This window comes from Mobula hypostoma, chromosome 1, assembly GCF_963921235.1.
Source record: "Mobula hypostoma chromosome 1, sMobHyp1.1, whole genome shotgun sequence".
NCBI lineage: Eukaryota > Metazoa > Chordata > Chondrichthyes > Myliobatiformes > Myliobatidae > Mobula > Mobula hypostoma.
In genome coordinates this window covers 49,148,880-49,161,561 of record NC_086097.1, presented here as the reverse complement: position 1 = coordinate 49,161,561, position 12,682 = coordinate 49,148,880, and the positions used below count along the sequence as shown (strand labels likewise).

Genomic DNA, 12,682 nt, shown 5'->3' with positions numbered 1-12,682 from the left:
CAAGAATTGAAAGACTCTTAGTGAGCTATAAAAAGCAATTACAAGCTCTGATACTTGCCAAAGGGGGTGTTACTAAGTACTGCCATGCAGGGTGCCCAAACTTTTGCTTTGGGTCCTTTTCCTTTTTTGTTATTTTGAAACTGTAAAAGATGGAAATAAAAAAGTTTTCTTGCTTAAAATATTAAAGAAATGTGGCATCTTTAACTTTCTGCTTTTTGGAAATCAGTTCATCTTTTACTTGCTAAGCTATTCACAGTAACAGAAATTTTGACCAGGAGTGCCCAGACTTTTTCATGCCACTGTATGTCTGCCGTTTTATATCTAGTTAGATATTGAACACTTGTTTTTACCGCTGACATTTAATTTGTATCTTATACTTGTTTTATTTGCAGATGGAAAACAAAAAGAAAATATGAATCCTAACTTGACTCGTATCTTCCATGACTTTATTGCTATCATGCCTATGGTAGCCCAAGTGAACCAAATAAGTGAAGAACTTAACAGGGTACATTTGCTCTTTTTCTTGAAGAAGTCAAATAAAAACATCCCGTCTCCATAATTTAATCCTGCCTCAACACAACGATTTCCAACATAAAAATACAAAATTGCTGTCATAGTTTATGTGGCCTGCACTATAAAATGGAGACAAGGATACTTGTTCCCCTACAAATGATTGCCAGTCTGTGCAATTTAGGTGATGAACTTAGTTCAGTATTACTATCCATACCTATTGAGTCGGCAACTTGAAAATTTAAGATGCATATCCGACAGAACACAAGCAAAAATGGTATGGCCACTAATCCATCTTTCAGGTCAGTACCTAGAAATGAATCCCTGATCATTAGCACTGCATGTGGCATTTAGACCTATCAGCTTGTTATATGTTTCTTCTGGCTTCGATGAAATGAATCTTGGAGGCAGAATATAACGGTAATATGAGGAAGAAAACGCTGTAAAAATTCAAAAGTTCTGGCAGGATCGGTGAAAAGAGGAACAGAATTATTGTATCAGACTGAAGACCTTCATCAGAACTTCAAAGAAGAGTAAAACCTCTCCTTCCCAATTCCAATAAGGGATCTTTGAAGTCAAATGCTTTCACACAAATTCTTTCTGGTCTGATGAGTATGTACAGCATTTTCTGCTTTTATTCAATATTTTCAACATTGCAGTTGTATTTTATTTTCCTACAATGCTAGTATATAATAGTTTAAGCAATTCTGACTTGGCATGAATCTCCAGACAAATATTTTGCACTTCATGAAGCAAAATGAATTTAATATATCTTAAAATACCACTCAAAGAAAAGCGGGGGAAATCTCCTGGTGACCTTTCTGCTAGTATTCTTAAATAAAATTAAACAAAACCTGATTCTATTATTTCCCATCAGGGGAAATCCCATTGCCAGAAGGGTGAAAGATAGTCAATGCCATCTTGACTGGCTCGCAGTTAATTATAGTGACATTTTTGTAGAAACACTGAATTTTCCCAGCTTGCACCCTTGGGGCAACAAACAATCCTTAAGACGCTGGGTGACATCTTGTATGTGAAAAGTTAAGGGAAATATATTTGTTTTTAATAATGCAGTAGCAAATTAATAGCACATATTTTTTTTTCCATAGCCTGTTACCTTTGAACTTCAGGTGAAGAATTTGACATCAACAGATGCAAAGGGTGAAGAGTTAGAAAAAGAAATTACAATAAAGGTGACGAACAAAATAAACAAGCAGGTGAGTCACATTGGTAGCAATATTGTTTATTGCTGTTCACACAGGATTTCATTTCCATTTATTTACTTATCGCAACTCCAAAGAAGTTTGACTAATTAAGTCGTAGCACGTCCCAGAAGAACAAACCCACCAGGATTGTGCCAACTTCTGTATGTTTCTCTGAAGCTTATTCTTTGTTACACGGCCTCCTACTCCACTTTGATTATTTTTCCATTACCTCCACCAAGATGTATTTTATATCAGCCAGCTAACCTGGCAGCATGTCTTTGAAATGTGGGAGAAAATTGGAACAGCCAGTAATAAGTCTTCAAAACTCACAGAGACAGCACCTGAGTTGAGGATTGTGCTAACTACTGCGCAGACAGTTCACGGATGAGGTAACGAGCTTCATCTGGAAGTGTATCGAGGATGTTGTCGTCCAGAAATCGGTCAGGGTCTATCCAGACCAGAAACCCTGGATCAACAGTTCCGTGCGAGCGGAACTTATCACACGAGACATTGCTTACATAGTCAGTAACCAACAGGAACTTAAGAAAGGCAGCTATGATCTACGCAAAGTCATCAAGGCAGTGAAACGACAATATGGGGACAAGATCCGGACACAACTCTCCACCAAACAGCATATGCAGCTTATGGCAAGGTCTGCACAGCATGGCAGACATCAAAGCGAAGCACAATGGTGCTGCCAACATTGCTGCCTCTCTCCCAGATGAGCTCAATTTTTTTTACGCTCGGTTCAATGTCGCCAACACTGAGCCCCCGAGGAGAGCTGCCAAAGCGACCTGCACCTTCGTCATCTCTGAGGCTGAAGTACACAGGTGTTTCCAACAGAAGGACAGTTGCAAAGATGCGGAACTGGACGGCATCCCAGGGTGGGTACTCAGGATATACGTGGCACAACTGGCAGGTGTGTTTACAGACATTTTCAATCTCTCCCTCTCCCAATGTAGAGTGCCCTCCTGCTTCAAAACATCCACCATTGTTCCCGTCCCTAAAAAGAACAAGGTAAAATGTCTGAACAACTGGCGTCCTGTTGCATTCACCTCAATAATAAGCAAATGCTTCGAGAGGCTGGTCGAGGACTACATCTGCAGCTTGCTACCACCCAAACTGGACCCCCTACAATTCGCTTACCGACACAACCGATCACCAGATGATCCAATAGCCACAGCTCTACACACCGTCCTTACACATCTCGAGAAGAAGGATGCTTATGTGAGAATGCTGTTCTTGGATTACAGTTCAGCACTCAACCACATAATTCCCTCCAGGCTCGACAAGAAGATCAGAGACCTTGGTCTTCACCCTGTATTGTGCAGCTGGATCCTGGACTTCCTGTCAGATCGGCAGCAGGTGGTAAGAGAGGGCTCCCTCACCTCTGCCCCTCTGACCCTCAACACAGGTTCCCCTCAGGGCTGTGTCCTAAGCCCCCTTCTTTACTCTCTGTATACCCATGACTGTGTCGCCACCCACAGCTCCAATCTGCTAATTAAATTTGCTGACGCCACTACATTGATTGGCCTTATCTCAAATAATAACAAGGCAGCCTACAGAGAAGAAGTCGTCACCCTGACACAGTTGTGTCAAGAAAACAACCTCTCCTTCAATGTCTAAAAAACAAAAGAGCTTGTTGTGGACTACAAGAGGAATGAAGACAGGCAAACCCCTATTGACATCAATGGATCTGGGGTTGAGAGGGTGAACAACTTTAAGTTCCTTGGCATACACATCATCAAGGATCTCACGTGGTCTGTGCATACCGGCTGTGTGGTGAAAAAAGCACAAAGGTTCTTCTTTCACCTCAGACGGTTGAAGAAGTTTGACATGAGTCCCCCAAAGAGGAGGAGGAGAAGATGGCGGCGCGATGCAGCACACGTGGCCTCTCCAGTGAATGATATCTGTAATCTGTCAAGTAGGGTACCGTGCACAATCCTGATTTGATGGAGACAGATGTGAGAGTATGGAGGAACATCCAGAGAAACTTCTGAAATGCCCGCTTCGCTGCCGTTGCTACTGTGTGGTAACCGGAATCTCCGGAGCAGAAGGCCCCGAATCCTCGGATTTGCTTGTTTCAGTGGCCGGGGCGAGGTTGAAGGCGCTCGGCAGAGGATGGTGCTTGGGAGGCTGTATCGGAGGGGCTGGTTGGAGGCTCGAAGTTTTCGGATGGACGGACTCAATGTTGGGTGTGGTCGGGTGCTTCTAATGCATTGGCAAGTTGTTGGTGCCTGGAGGTTTATGGCAGGGAGTTTCTCCCTTTTGCCGCCTGCTATCGGGGACTCAGGAGTCAATCGGGACTTGAGACTTTTTTTTTACCGTGCCCATGGTCTGTTCTTTATCAAGTTATGGTTTTGTTTTGCACTGCTGTAACTATATGTTATAATTATGTGGTTCTGTCAGTGTCAGTCTTTGGTTTGTCCTGTTTTTCTGTGATATCACTCTGGAGGAACATTGTATCATTTCTTAATGCATGTACGCATTTCTAAATGACAGTAAAAGAGGACTAAGTGCTCTCATAATCTAAAAAAAAATCCCAAGGACTTTCTACAGGGGCATAATTGAGAGCATCCTGACTGTCTGTATCACTGCCTGGGAGCTGTACTTCCCTCAATCGCAGGACTCTGCAGAGAGTGGTGCGGACAGCCCAGCACATCTGTAGATATGAACTTCCCAGTATTCAGGACATTTACAGAGACAGGTGCTTAAAAAAGGCCCGAAGGATCATTGGAGACCCAAGTCACCCCAACCACAAACTGTTCCAGCTGCTGTCATCCGGGACACTGTACCACAGCATAAAAGCCAGGACCAACAGGCTCTGGGACAGCTTCTTCCACCAGGCCATCAGACTGATTAAGTCACGCTGATACAATTGTATTTCTATGTTATATTGGCTGCCCTGCTATACATACAATTTATTATAAATTAATATAAATTGCACATTGCACATTTAGACGGAGATGTAACGTAAAAATTTTTACTCCTCGTGTACGTGGATGTAAAAAATAAAGTCAATTCAATTCCATATCATGCAACCCTCCATTATGCTAATACAAATTTAATTTCTAATCTGCTAATATATTTTCCAGATGAATGAATTCAGTACTACCAAATAAAGGTACTTACTTTCTAAAATTGTATCCCTCATGAAGTATTGTGCAATAAGTTATCTGACATATTTAGATATGCTGGTAGAAGATTTGGTCTGTGTTTCACATTCACATTCCTCATACAATGCACCCCCAAGCAGGCAGCAGTGTGAATGACTAACACCTAATTTTCAGATAAATTAAAGATGGGCACCATTTGCAGTCTTTCCTATGCTATGAATAGTGCAATGATTATGTACATTTTTTAAAAAAACAGATGTTTGAAAGGACATGAATAAAAAATAAATCATTGAATTAATGCAAACTTAAATAATTTAAATTTTTAAAAATGACCTCAAAGTCACGAATCATAGAATCTGAGTCTTCTCCTCATTTTAACATGAGACATGTGGGAAAGATCCATATTATGACAGGATGTGAGGGATGTGGCAATATCGTACAAGCTGTTGCACTGCTCAGGAGTGGCAGGCCTGAGAAATGAGGGGAAGTGATTTTGCCAACATCATCTATATCGTGTATATTTAACACCTCCTTGCTCCTACATTTATCATGCTGATGAATAATTAACTACATTGCATTGGAAAGATGAGCAGAGATTCCATCCAAAGACAATATGTTGCCTTTTCTTCTCTTTGGAGGTCTTCCTGGTGTGAATTAAATTCATTATCTGATCAATGAGAACTCTGTCTATTCCATCTAGAAGTAGATAACAATATAAGATATAGTGACTAAAGAATCGTATGGCCCCTTGAACGTATTCTGCCATCCAGTGGCTAATCTGATCTGGTCCCTCAATCTCTCTGCCTGTTCTCAAGAATTTATCTGTCTCAGCTTCGAAGGTACTGGATTTCACCAAACATGCTTTCAGCGTCTAGCTTGACAAGTGCCTTGCCAGTTTCAATAAAATCTCCTCTAAAGCCTGACTGATTTTTTCAAACTTTAGTCAATATGGGTCTAATTGTGCAACTATTCCTTGGTGCCTTTACCTCACTGCGCCCAGCCCAAGTATATCCCTCATTCAATAAGGAGACACAAATGTACAGAGTAAGCCACCTTTTAAAGCATGAAACTGCGTATGCAGTTTTTTTTTGTGTTTTTAAGTAGGTCAGCAGTTTCTGTGGGGAGAGAAACAGATTTTAGCATTTCAGGTCCACAACCATTTTATCAGATTCAGAACCTTGGTATTTCTAAAAGTTTTCTGTTTTCTTTAAATATTTTCAGTACTGTTGTTTATTTCCCATATTTTTGTAATTCATGTCCTTGAAGCAAGCATTCAATTTGTCTAACGACTGCTGTAACTGTTTGCATACTGCGTGCATCGTGTACAAAGACACTTGGAACTGTCTGTAATGTAGTGTTCTGCAATCTTTCCTCATTGATGGATATTCTTGGTCTTGCTTTTGTTGTTTCTACTTACATGAATAATCTCAGAATTCCTGGCATAGCACTCCACCTGCCAATAGTTTACCTACTCAATAACAACCTAAAAGTCTTCCCATCTTTCTTTCTAACCACTTCATAAATTTGCTTTCCAGTTCATGTTGGGCAATATAACTGTTACAAATACTGGTTAAAGAGTATTAGTGACTCCTTGCAACAATGCACCTCTGAGGCATGGGCCGGGATTTTGCCACATGAGAACTAGGGGCATGATCTGGCACTCCTACTGGGTAGTGCTTACATACAGTATGTGTGAATTCAAATACTGACCTAGATACTGGTTTAATCTCCAGAAATTGTAATGTCACATTCTTCAGTAATATAATTAATGACTTCACTCATTTGTGGCTAACACAGAAAACTATGACATCTCATCATTGCTGCTGATTCATTAATATCCTTCAGTGAAGGGGACCTGATGCTTGGATTTGAACCTATTTGTTTAGTGCTTGATTTCCTAAACTTGTACATCTTTCACGTGCTAGACTTGATCAAACCAACAACTTGCCCAGGCAATTTTTTTTTGTGTAGGGAGGTCTATAAAACAGAATGCGGCTGAAAAATGGAATAGCTATTGTTTTTTATTCAAGGTGGTCATATGGACACAGGACAAATTCACTGATCGAAAACTTCTAATTGAAGACATTTACCAGAATTTTCTAGAAAATGGAACAGTACACAACAAGATGGAACAAGACCCATTTTGGGATCCTGTTGAGACCTTGCATCTTGGAAGGTAAATTTCAAAGAGCATTTGCCGTAGAGTGTTCTTATTAAACTTACAATTGATTATTGCCAATGTAATATTTTGAGTTAGATTTTATTTTGGCCCAGAAGTGATTTTAGTTTACTTTATATTGTGATGTTTCTATAATGTTAGACTTTTTATAAAAAGGTTAACTCTAAGATATATGTAGGATCTCTGTGCTGTTTTTAGGACGTGTTTGTAAGAAGGCCAACAATAACTTGCATGTACAAACTTGAATGCAGATTGCCCCAAAAGGAAAGAGTCACAGAGGATTAGAGAGGAGTTGACAAAGCTTAGAGTCTAGGTAGTTGATAGCACTGCTGCCAATGATAAAGCAGCTTAAAATTGGGTAATTGCATCACCTTGGAAGTGGTTTTCCTTGTGCATCGGGTAAGCATCTGCAGATTTTCTCTTGTTAATAATAAATGGCAATGTTTCAGAGTTATGTGAAACTTCATTGTCCAAGTGGACTTCATTTAGTGTCATACAGCATGGAAACGTGCAAAAGTGAGTGCGAGGTGAAACACCTGCCGATACAACTACAGATACCTGCTGTCTTTAAAGATGCTTACAAGGTGACACTGGCTTGCATCAACACATCACTACGCTGCTGAGGTGCCTCCCTCTGACCATTGGTTTCCATGAAACACAAATCAGCTGGACGTGTCTTGAGGGATCCACGGCCCTTGTAGCAGCGACTTTGCTGCAGCAGGTCAACCAGCTTGGATTACTGGTATCCATGCCAAAGTGAGTAGGGTTGTCTAAGCCCGCACTGTATAGTCTTGGTACAAGTTTGGCGGCCTAGGTTTGGTGAGATTGTGCATGTGATTGTTTGGGAGACAGATTTATAGTTGGAATAGGCAGGGGGCAGAAATGGCAGATTGTTTGGCGATTGCTGGGGAACTGAGGTGGTGAAGGCAGATACAGATAGGTGATTCACTCGAAGGGAGTCCACCTTGGGTTTCCAACAACACACCAAGATTTGCTGGGCAGAAACACTGACAGAAAATGTTGATAATATCCAGCAGGTCCGGCAGCATCTGTGGAAAGAAGAAGAAAGCTAATTTTTCTAATTGAAAAGTCTTCTTCAGAATCCTTTGTCTCAGACCTCAAATGTTAAGTTTGTTTCTCTTTCCATAGATGACATCTACAGCTGGGTGTTTGCTGAAATTTCTTCTTTTGTTTCCAGTTCACAGCATATGCAGTCATTTTATCTTCATCTGGTCATGCAGGAGCACTTTAAGTGAAGATGAGTTAGCCTTCGCTAACACAATGAGGGCCTGTATCTCCATGAGTCACTGGAGCACAGAACACCACATGTGTGTATTTCTCCCTGTATTAGCCAGACAAACAAGAGGATGATCTAGAACAGGGGTTCCCAATTTTTTTTGCCGTAGACCAATACCATTAAGCAAGGGATCCATGGACACCAGGTTAGCAACTGTAGATCCAGAAGAAAAGTTGCGTACACTGTCATTCAAATAGCAAACCCTTGAGTTTGAATTTCTTTTTATTGTTGCATAGGGATTAGATCCAGAAATGCATAAAACATGAGGTATCTAGTCTTTAGGTGTTTGTGTATAAAAATGGTAAAGCAGGGCATCAGTAAAATGGCTACTTGTGCCAGTTTCACCAAGATGAACCAACGTAAATATTTTGCAGTGCCCATGTGTGGTTGGAGACGTTGGCATATTGCATAACCTATGAAGACCAGGTGGATGTCAATAATCATCATGGAAAAGAAGAAGCAGTTATACAGGTCAGACTGCTTCCCTGCACACCAAGAGGAGAGTAAGTTCAAAACACTACTTCAAAATGCTAACACTATTAACATGAGTTAGGTGAACGAAACCTCCACTTTTTAAAAATTGATACTGAAATGATGTTCTGCATAGTATAAAAGAAAACTTTACAAATAAACACGAAATAATAGAAACATTCGGCAGGTCAGGCAGGATGTTTGGAGAGAGGAACAGCTATCAGTTTGATGACCCTCAACAGGACACTATCTGCTGTTACCTCCTCAGGGGGAGTCGCATAGCTTGTGGGTTGAAGGGGCGAGCGGAAATATAAACATGATTAGATTTTATTCTTTTATTGTTTATAATTAGATTGGATTTTACAGGTAGCCTGGAAATTAAAAGCCTCTGAAGGGGTTGGGAACATTTACTTAGTTAATCTAGAGATAGAGTGTGGGACAGGCCCTTCCAGTACAATGAGCCGCAACCCACCTATTTAACCCTAATCAAATCACAGGAGAATTTTCAATGACTAATTAACCTATGAACCGGTACACCTTTGGAATGTGGCAGGAAACCCACATGCTCATGGGAAGTACGTAAAAACTTCATACAGAGGGTGCTGGAATTGAACTCCGAACTCCAAGGCCCCAGAGCTGTAATAGCGTTGTCTTATTACACTATGTGACTTAGTGGTTACATGACTATGATTATGGTTTTCAGTAAAACTAGGACTGGTACATACATTTAATAATTCCATTTACATAGCACCATTAATGTACCAAGAGCCAGAGACCTGGCTGTCCTGAAGATATAAGGGGCTCAAAAGATTTCAAGATTTAAAGATCGAAAGTGCATTTATTATCAAAGAATATACAAATTATTCAACTTGAGATTTGTTTGCTTACAGACAGTCGAAAAGCAAGGAACCCAAAAGAACCCAATTATTGAAAGCTAAGACCAGCCCCCGGTGCCAACAGAGAAAGAGAAAAACAGTCAAAACAAATCATGAAAACAATAGAAGCAAGCAGCAACAGCATTCCGAACCAAAAGTAAAATAGCCCAGATTTCTTGAACTGATATGGAACAGGAGCAAATTCTTGAGGCAGGGATAAAGAGACTATATAGTGATTTGCAAATAAAGAAAAGAATTTTAAAATGAAGATGTGCAGCTCAGTCAGCACGGATTAATAATGAACATATAACCAAGCACTAGCTGGAGATCTGTGATAAAACAGAAAATGCTGGCAAAAGCAGAGCAGATCTAATGCCATCTGCGAAGAAATAAGTCAAAGTTGTGTTTTGGCTTGATGACCTTTAATGCTCATTGATCGAAATATTAATTATCTCTAGCTCCACAGATGGTGCCTAACAGACTGAATATTTCCATCATTATTCTGTTTTGTGAAGAATAGAGGGGCCTTAAGACACAGGTGCAAGTGTTTAAGATGATTTCAGAATAATGGATACATGGGAAAAATGGAGATTTGATCTATTGTAGAAAAAAATCCATAAAGAATATTAAAACAACATTCAATTGTGAGGTGGTAACTTTCACTGGAATGTCAGGACTAAAATGTATTCTGTGTTGCAGGGATCAAATGGATATGTGTTGCTGTTGCATTGTAGGTTGCTGGGCATGGGCCTCTCCGTCCCCAATAAGACCATTAGACACAAGTCTTCCTTATCACCTCCTTCATTAGACCATAATGCATAGTAGCAGATTTAGGCCATCCGCCCATCAAGTCCACTCTGCCATCCCATGATGGCTGATTCATTTTTTTTTATCAGACCCATTCTCTTGCCTTCTTCCTGCAACTATTCAAGAACCAATCACCCTCTGCCATTTGTGGCAATGAATTCCACAGATTCACCACCCTCTAGCTAAAAGCAATTTTTCCTAATCTCTGTTCTAAAAGGACATTCTTGTATTCTGAGACAGTGCCCTCTAATCATAGATTCTCCCATTATTGGAAGCATCTTCTCCATGTCCATTCTGCACAGGCCTTTTGACATTTGGTAGGTTTCAATGAAATCTCACCTCATTCTCCTAAATTCCAATGAGTACAGGCCCAGAGTCAACAAACGCTCCTCAAACATTAACCTTTTCATTCCCAGGATCTTTCTCGTAAATCTCCTTTGGACCCTCTCCAATGCCAGCACAACATTGCTTAGATATTGGGCTCAAAGCTGCTCACAATACTTCAAATGCAGTCTGATCAATGCCTTATAATACCTCAGAAGTACATCTTGCTTTTATTTATCTATCTATCTATTTATTTATTTATTTATTTTGCAGAACGGCGTGGAATAGGCCCTTCGAGTCAAACCACCCCAGCAACCTCACAATCCCAAAGAACCCCGACCTAATCACATGACAATTTATAATAAAGAGTTCACCTACCCAGTTTGTCTTTGTACTGTGGGAGGAAACCAGAGCACCCTTTATCCATTCTTCTAATCTGTCCAAGTCCTTCTGCAGACTTCCTGCTTCCTCAACCCTACCTGCTTCTCCACCTACCTTAGTATCATCTGCAAACTTGGCCACAAAGTCATCCATTTAGTCATCATTAACATATAGCATGAAAAGTAGCAGAGCCATTACTGGCAGCCAACCAGAAAAGGTCGCTTTTATTCTTGCTCTTTGCTTTCTGCCAGTCAGACAATCTTTTATCGAAGTTACTACCTTTCCTGTAATACCCTGGGCTCTTACACTATCTTGTTCTATAGCCTCATGTGCGGCACCTTGTCAAATACCTTCTGAAAATCCAAGCGAACAACATCCACTGACTCTCCTTTGTCTAGCCTGCTTGCTATTTCCTCAAAGAATTCAAACAGATTAGTCAGACAAGACTATCCCTTAAGGAAACCATGCTGACTTCAGCCTAATTTATCATGTGCCTCCAGGTACCCCAAAATCACATCCTTAATAATGGATATCAACAGCTTCCCAACTACTGAAGTCAGGCTAAATAGCCTATAATTTTCCTTCTTCTGCCTCCCTCTCTTCTCAAAGAGTGGAGTGACATTTGCAAAGTTCCAGTCCTCCAGAACCATTCCAGCATCTAGTGATTCTTGAAAGATCACTGCAAAAACCTCTATATTCCCTTCAGCTACCACTTTCAGAATCTTGCATTGTAGTCCATCTGGTCCAGGTGACTTATCTACTTTCAGACCTGTCCCCTTAGTAACAGCAGCTACACTCACTTTTGTCCCATGACACTCGAATTTTTGGCATGCTGCTAGATAGCCAGAATCTGTTGTTTTGGGTACAAATGATATATGCACATTAATGAAAAAGCTTGAGCTTGAATTTATTTCCGTGGAGACAACATGCAGTTGCTTAACAGTTAAGGAAAGCTAGATCAATCACTGTCCAACTCATTGGTACCTAATACTATGTTAAAAGAAGGAATAGCGTTGTGTATATAACAAACTTATTATGTTAAAGTATCTACTTCCAATTTGGTTTCTAAAAGCTGGATCACCTGAACTAAACCCACATACAATAGTTCTGAATTTTGTCAAAGTCTCATTTGTTTCCTCAATGACCTTAAGAGCCTGATTTTTTTCCTGGTCCTGATAGTCTTAACATCTGACTTTCTTTTCAAAATTAGTTAGAGAATAGTATTAGATAAGACTAATATTAATACATACAGTATGTTTATTACTGTAACTGTGTCAGGCGTGATGGATAACTTGGTGATGTTACCAAGGCAGTAAAATTGTACACCCTGTAAGGTAACCAATCACTTGATGAGAATCCATAGCCATTAAAGTTTTCACAGTTGTGCACAAGCTCTGTAGTCATAACTGGAAGATTAATTCTACTTTTGAACTTTATTGTTTGATCTTGTGCTCTCACGCTTACCTTCAGTAATTATTTTTTGATACTAAACTATGAAATAATTCATCACAAATGAC

The 12,682-nt window shown here is 40.2% G+C and overlaps 1 protein-coding gene across 1 annotated transcript in view; it reads left to right on the top strand.

The window, feature by feature from the left end:
• LOC134347399 (kinesin-like protein KIF28) overlaps positions 1–12,682 on the top strand; it is a 64,464-nt gene that overhangs the window by 45,171 nt on the left and 6,611 nt on the right. Inside the window, exons 15-18 of the mRNA XM_063050072.1 lie at positions 393–505; positions 1,620–1,727; positions 6,862–7,007; positions 8,682–8,810. Of these exons, the coding sequence (XP_062906142.1) occupies positions 393–505; positions 1,620–1,727; positions 6,862–7,007; positions 8,682–8,810 (496 nt within the window). The remainder of the gene's footprint in view (positions 1–392; positions 506–1,619; positions 1,728–6,861; positions 7,008–8,681; positions 8,811–12,682) is intronic.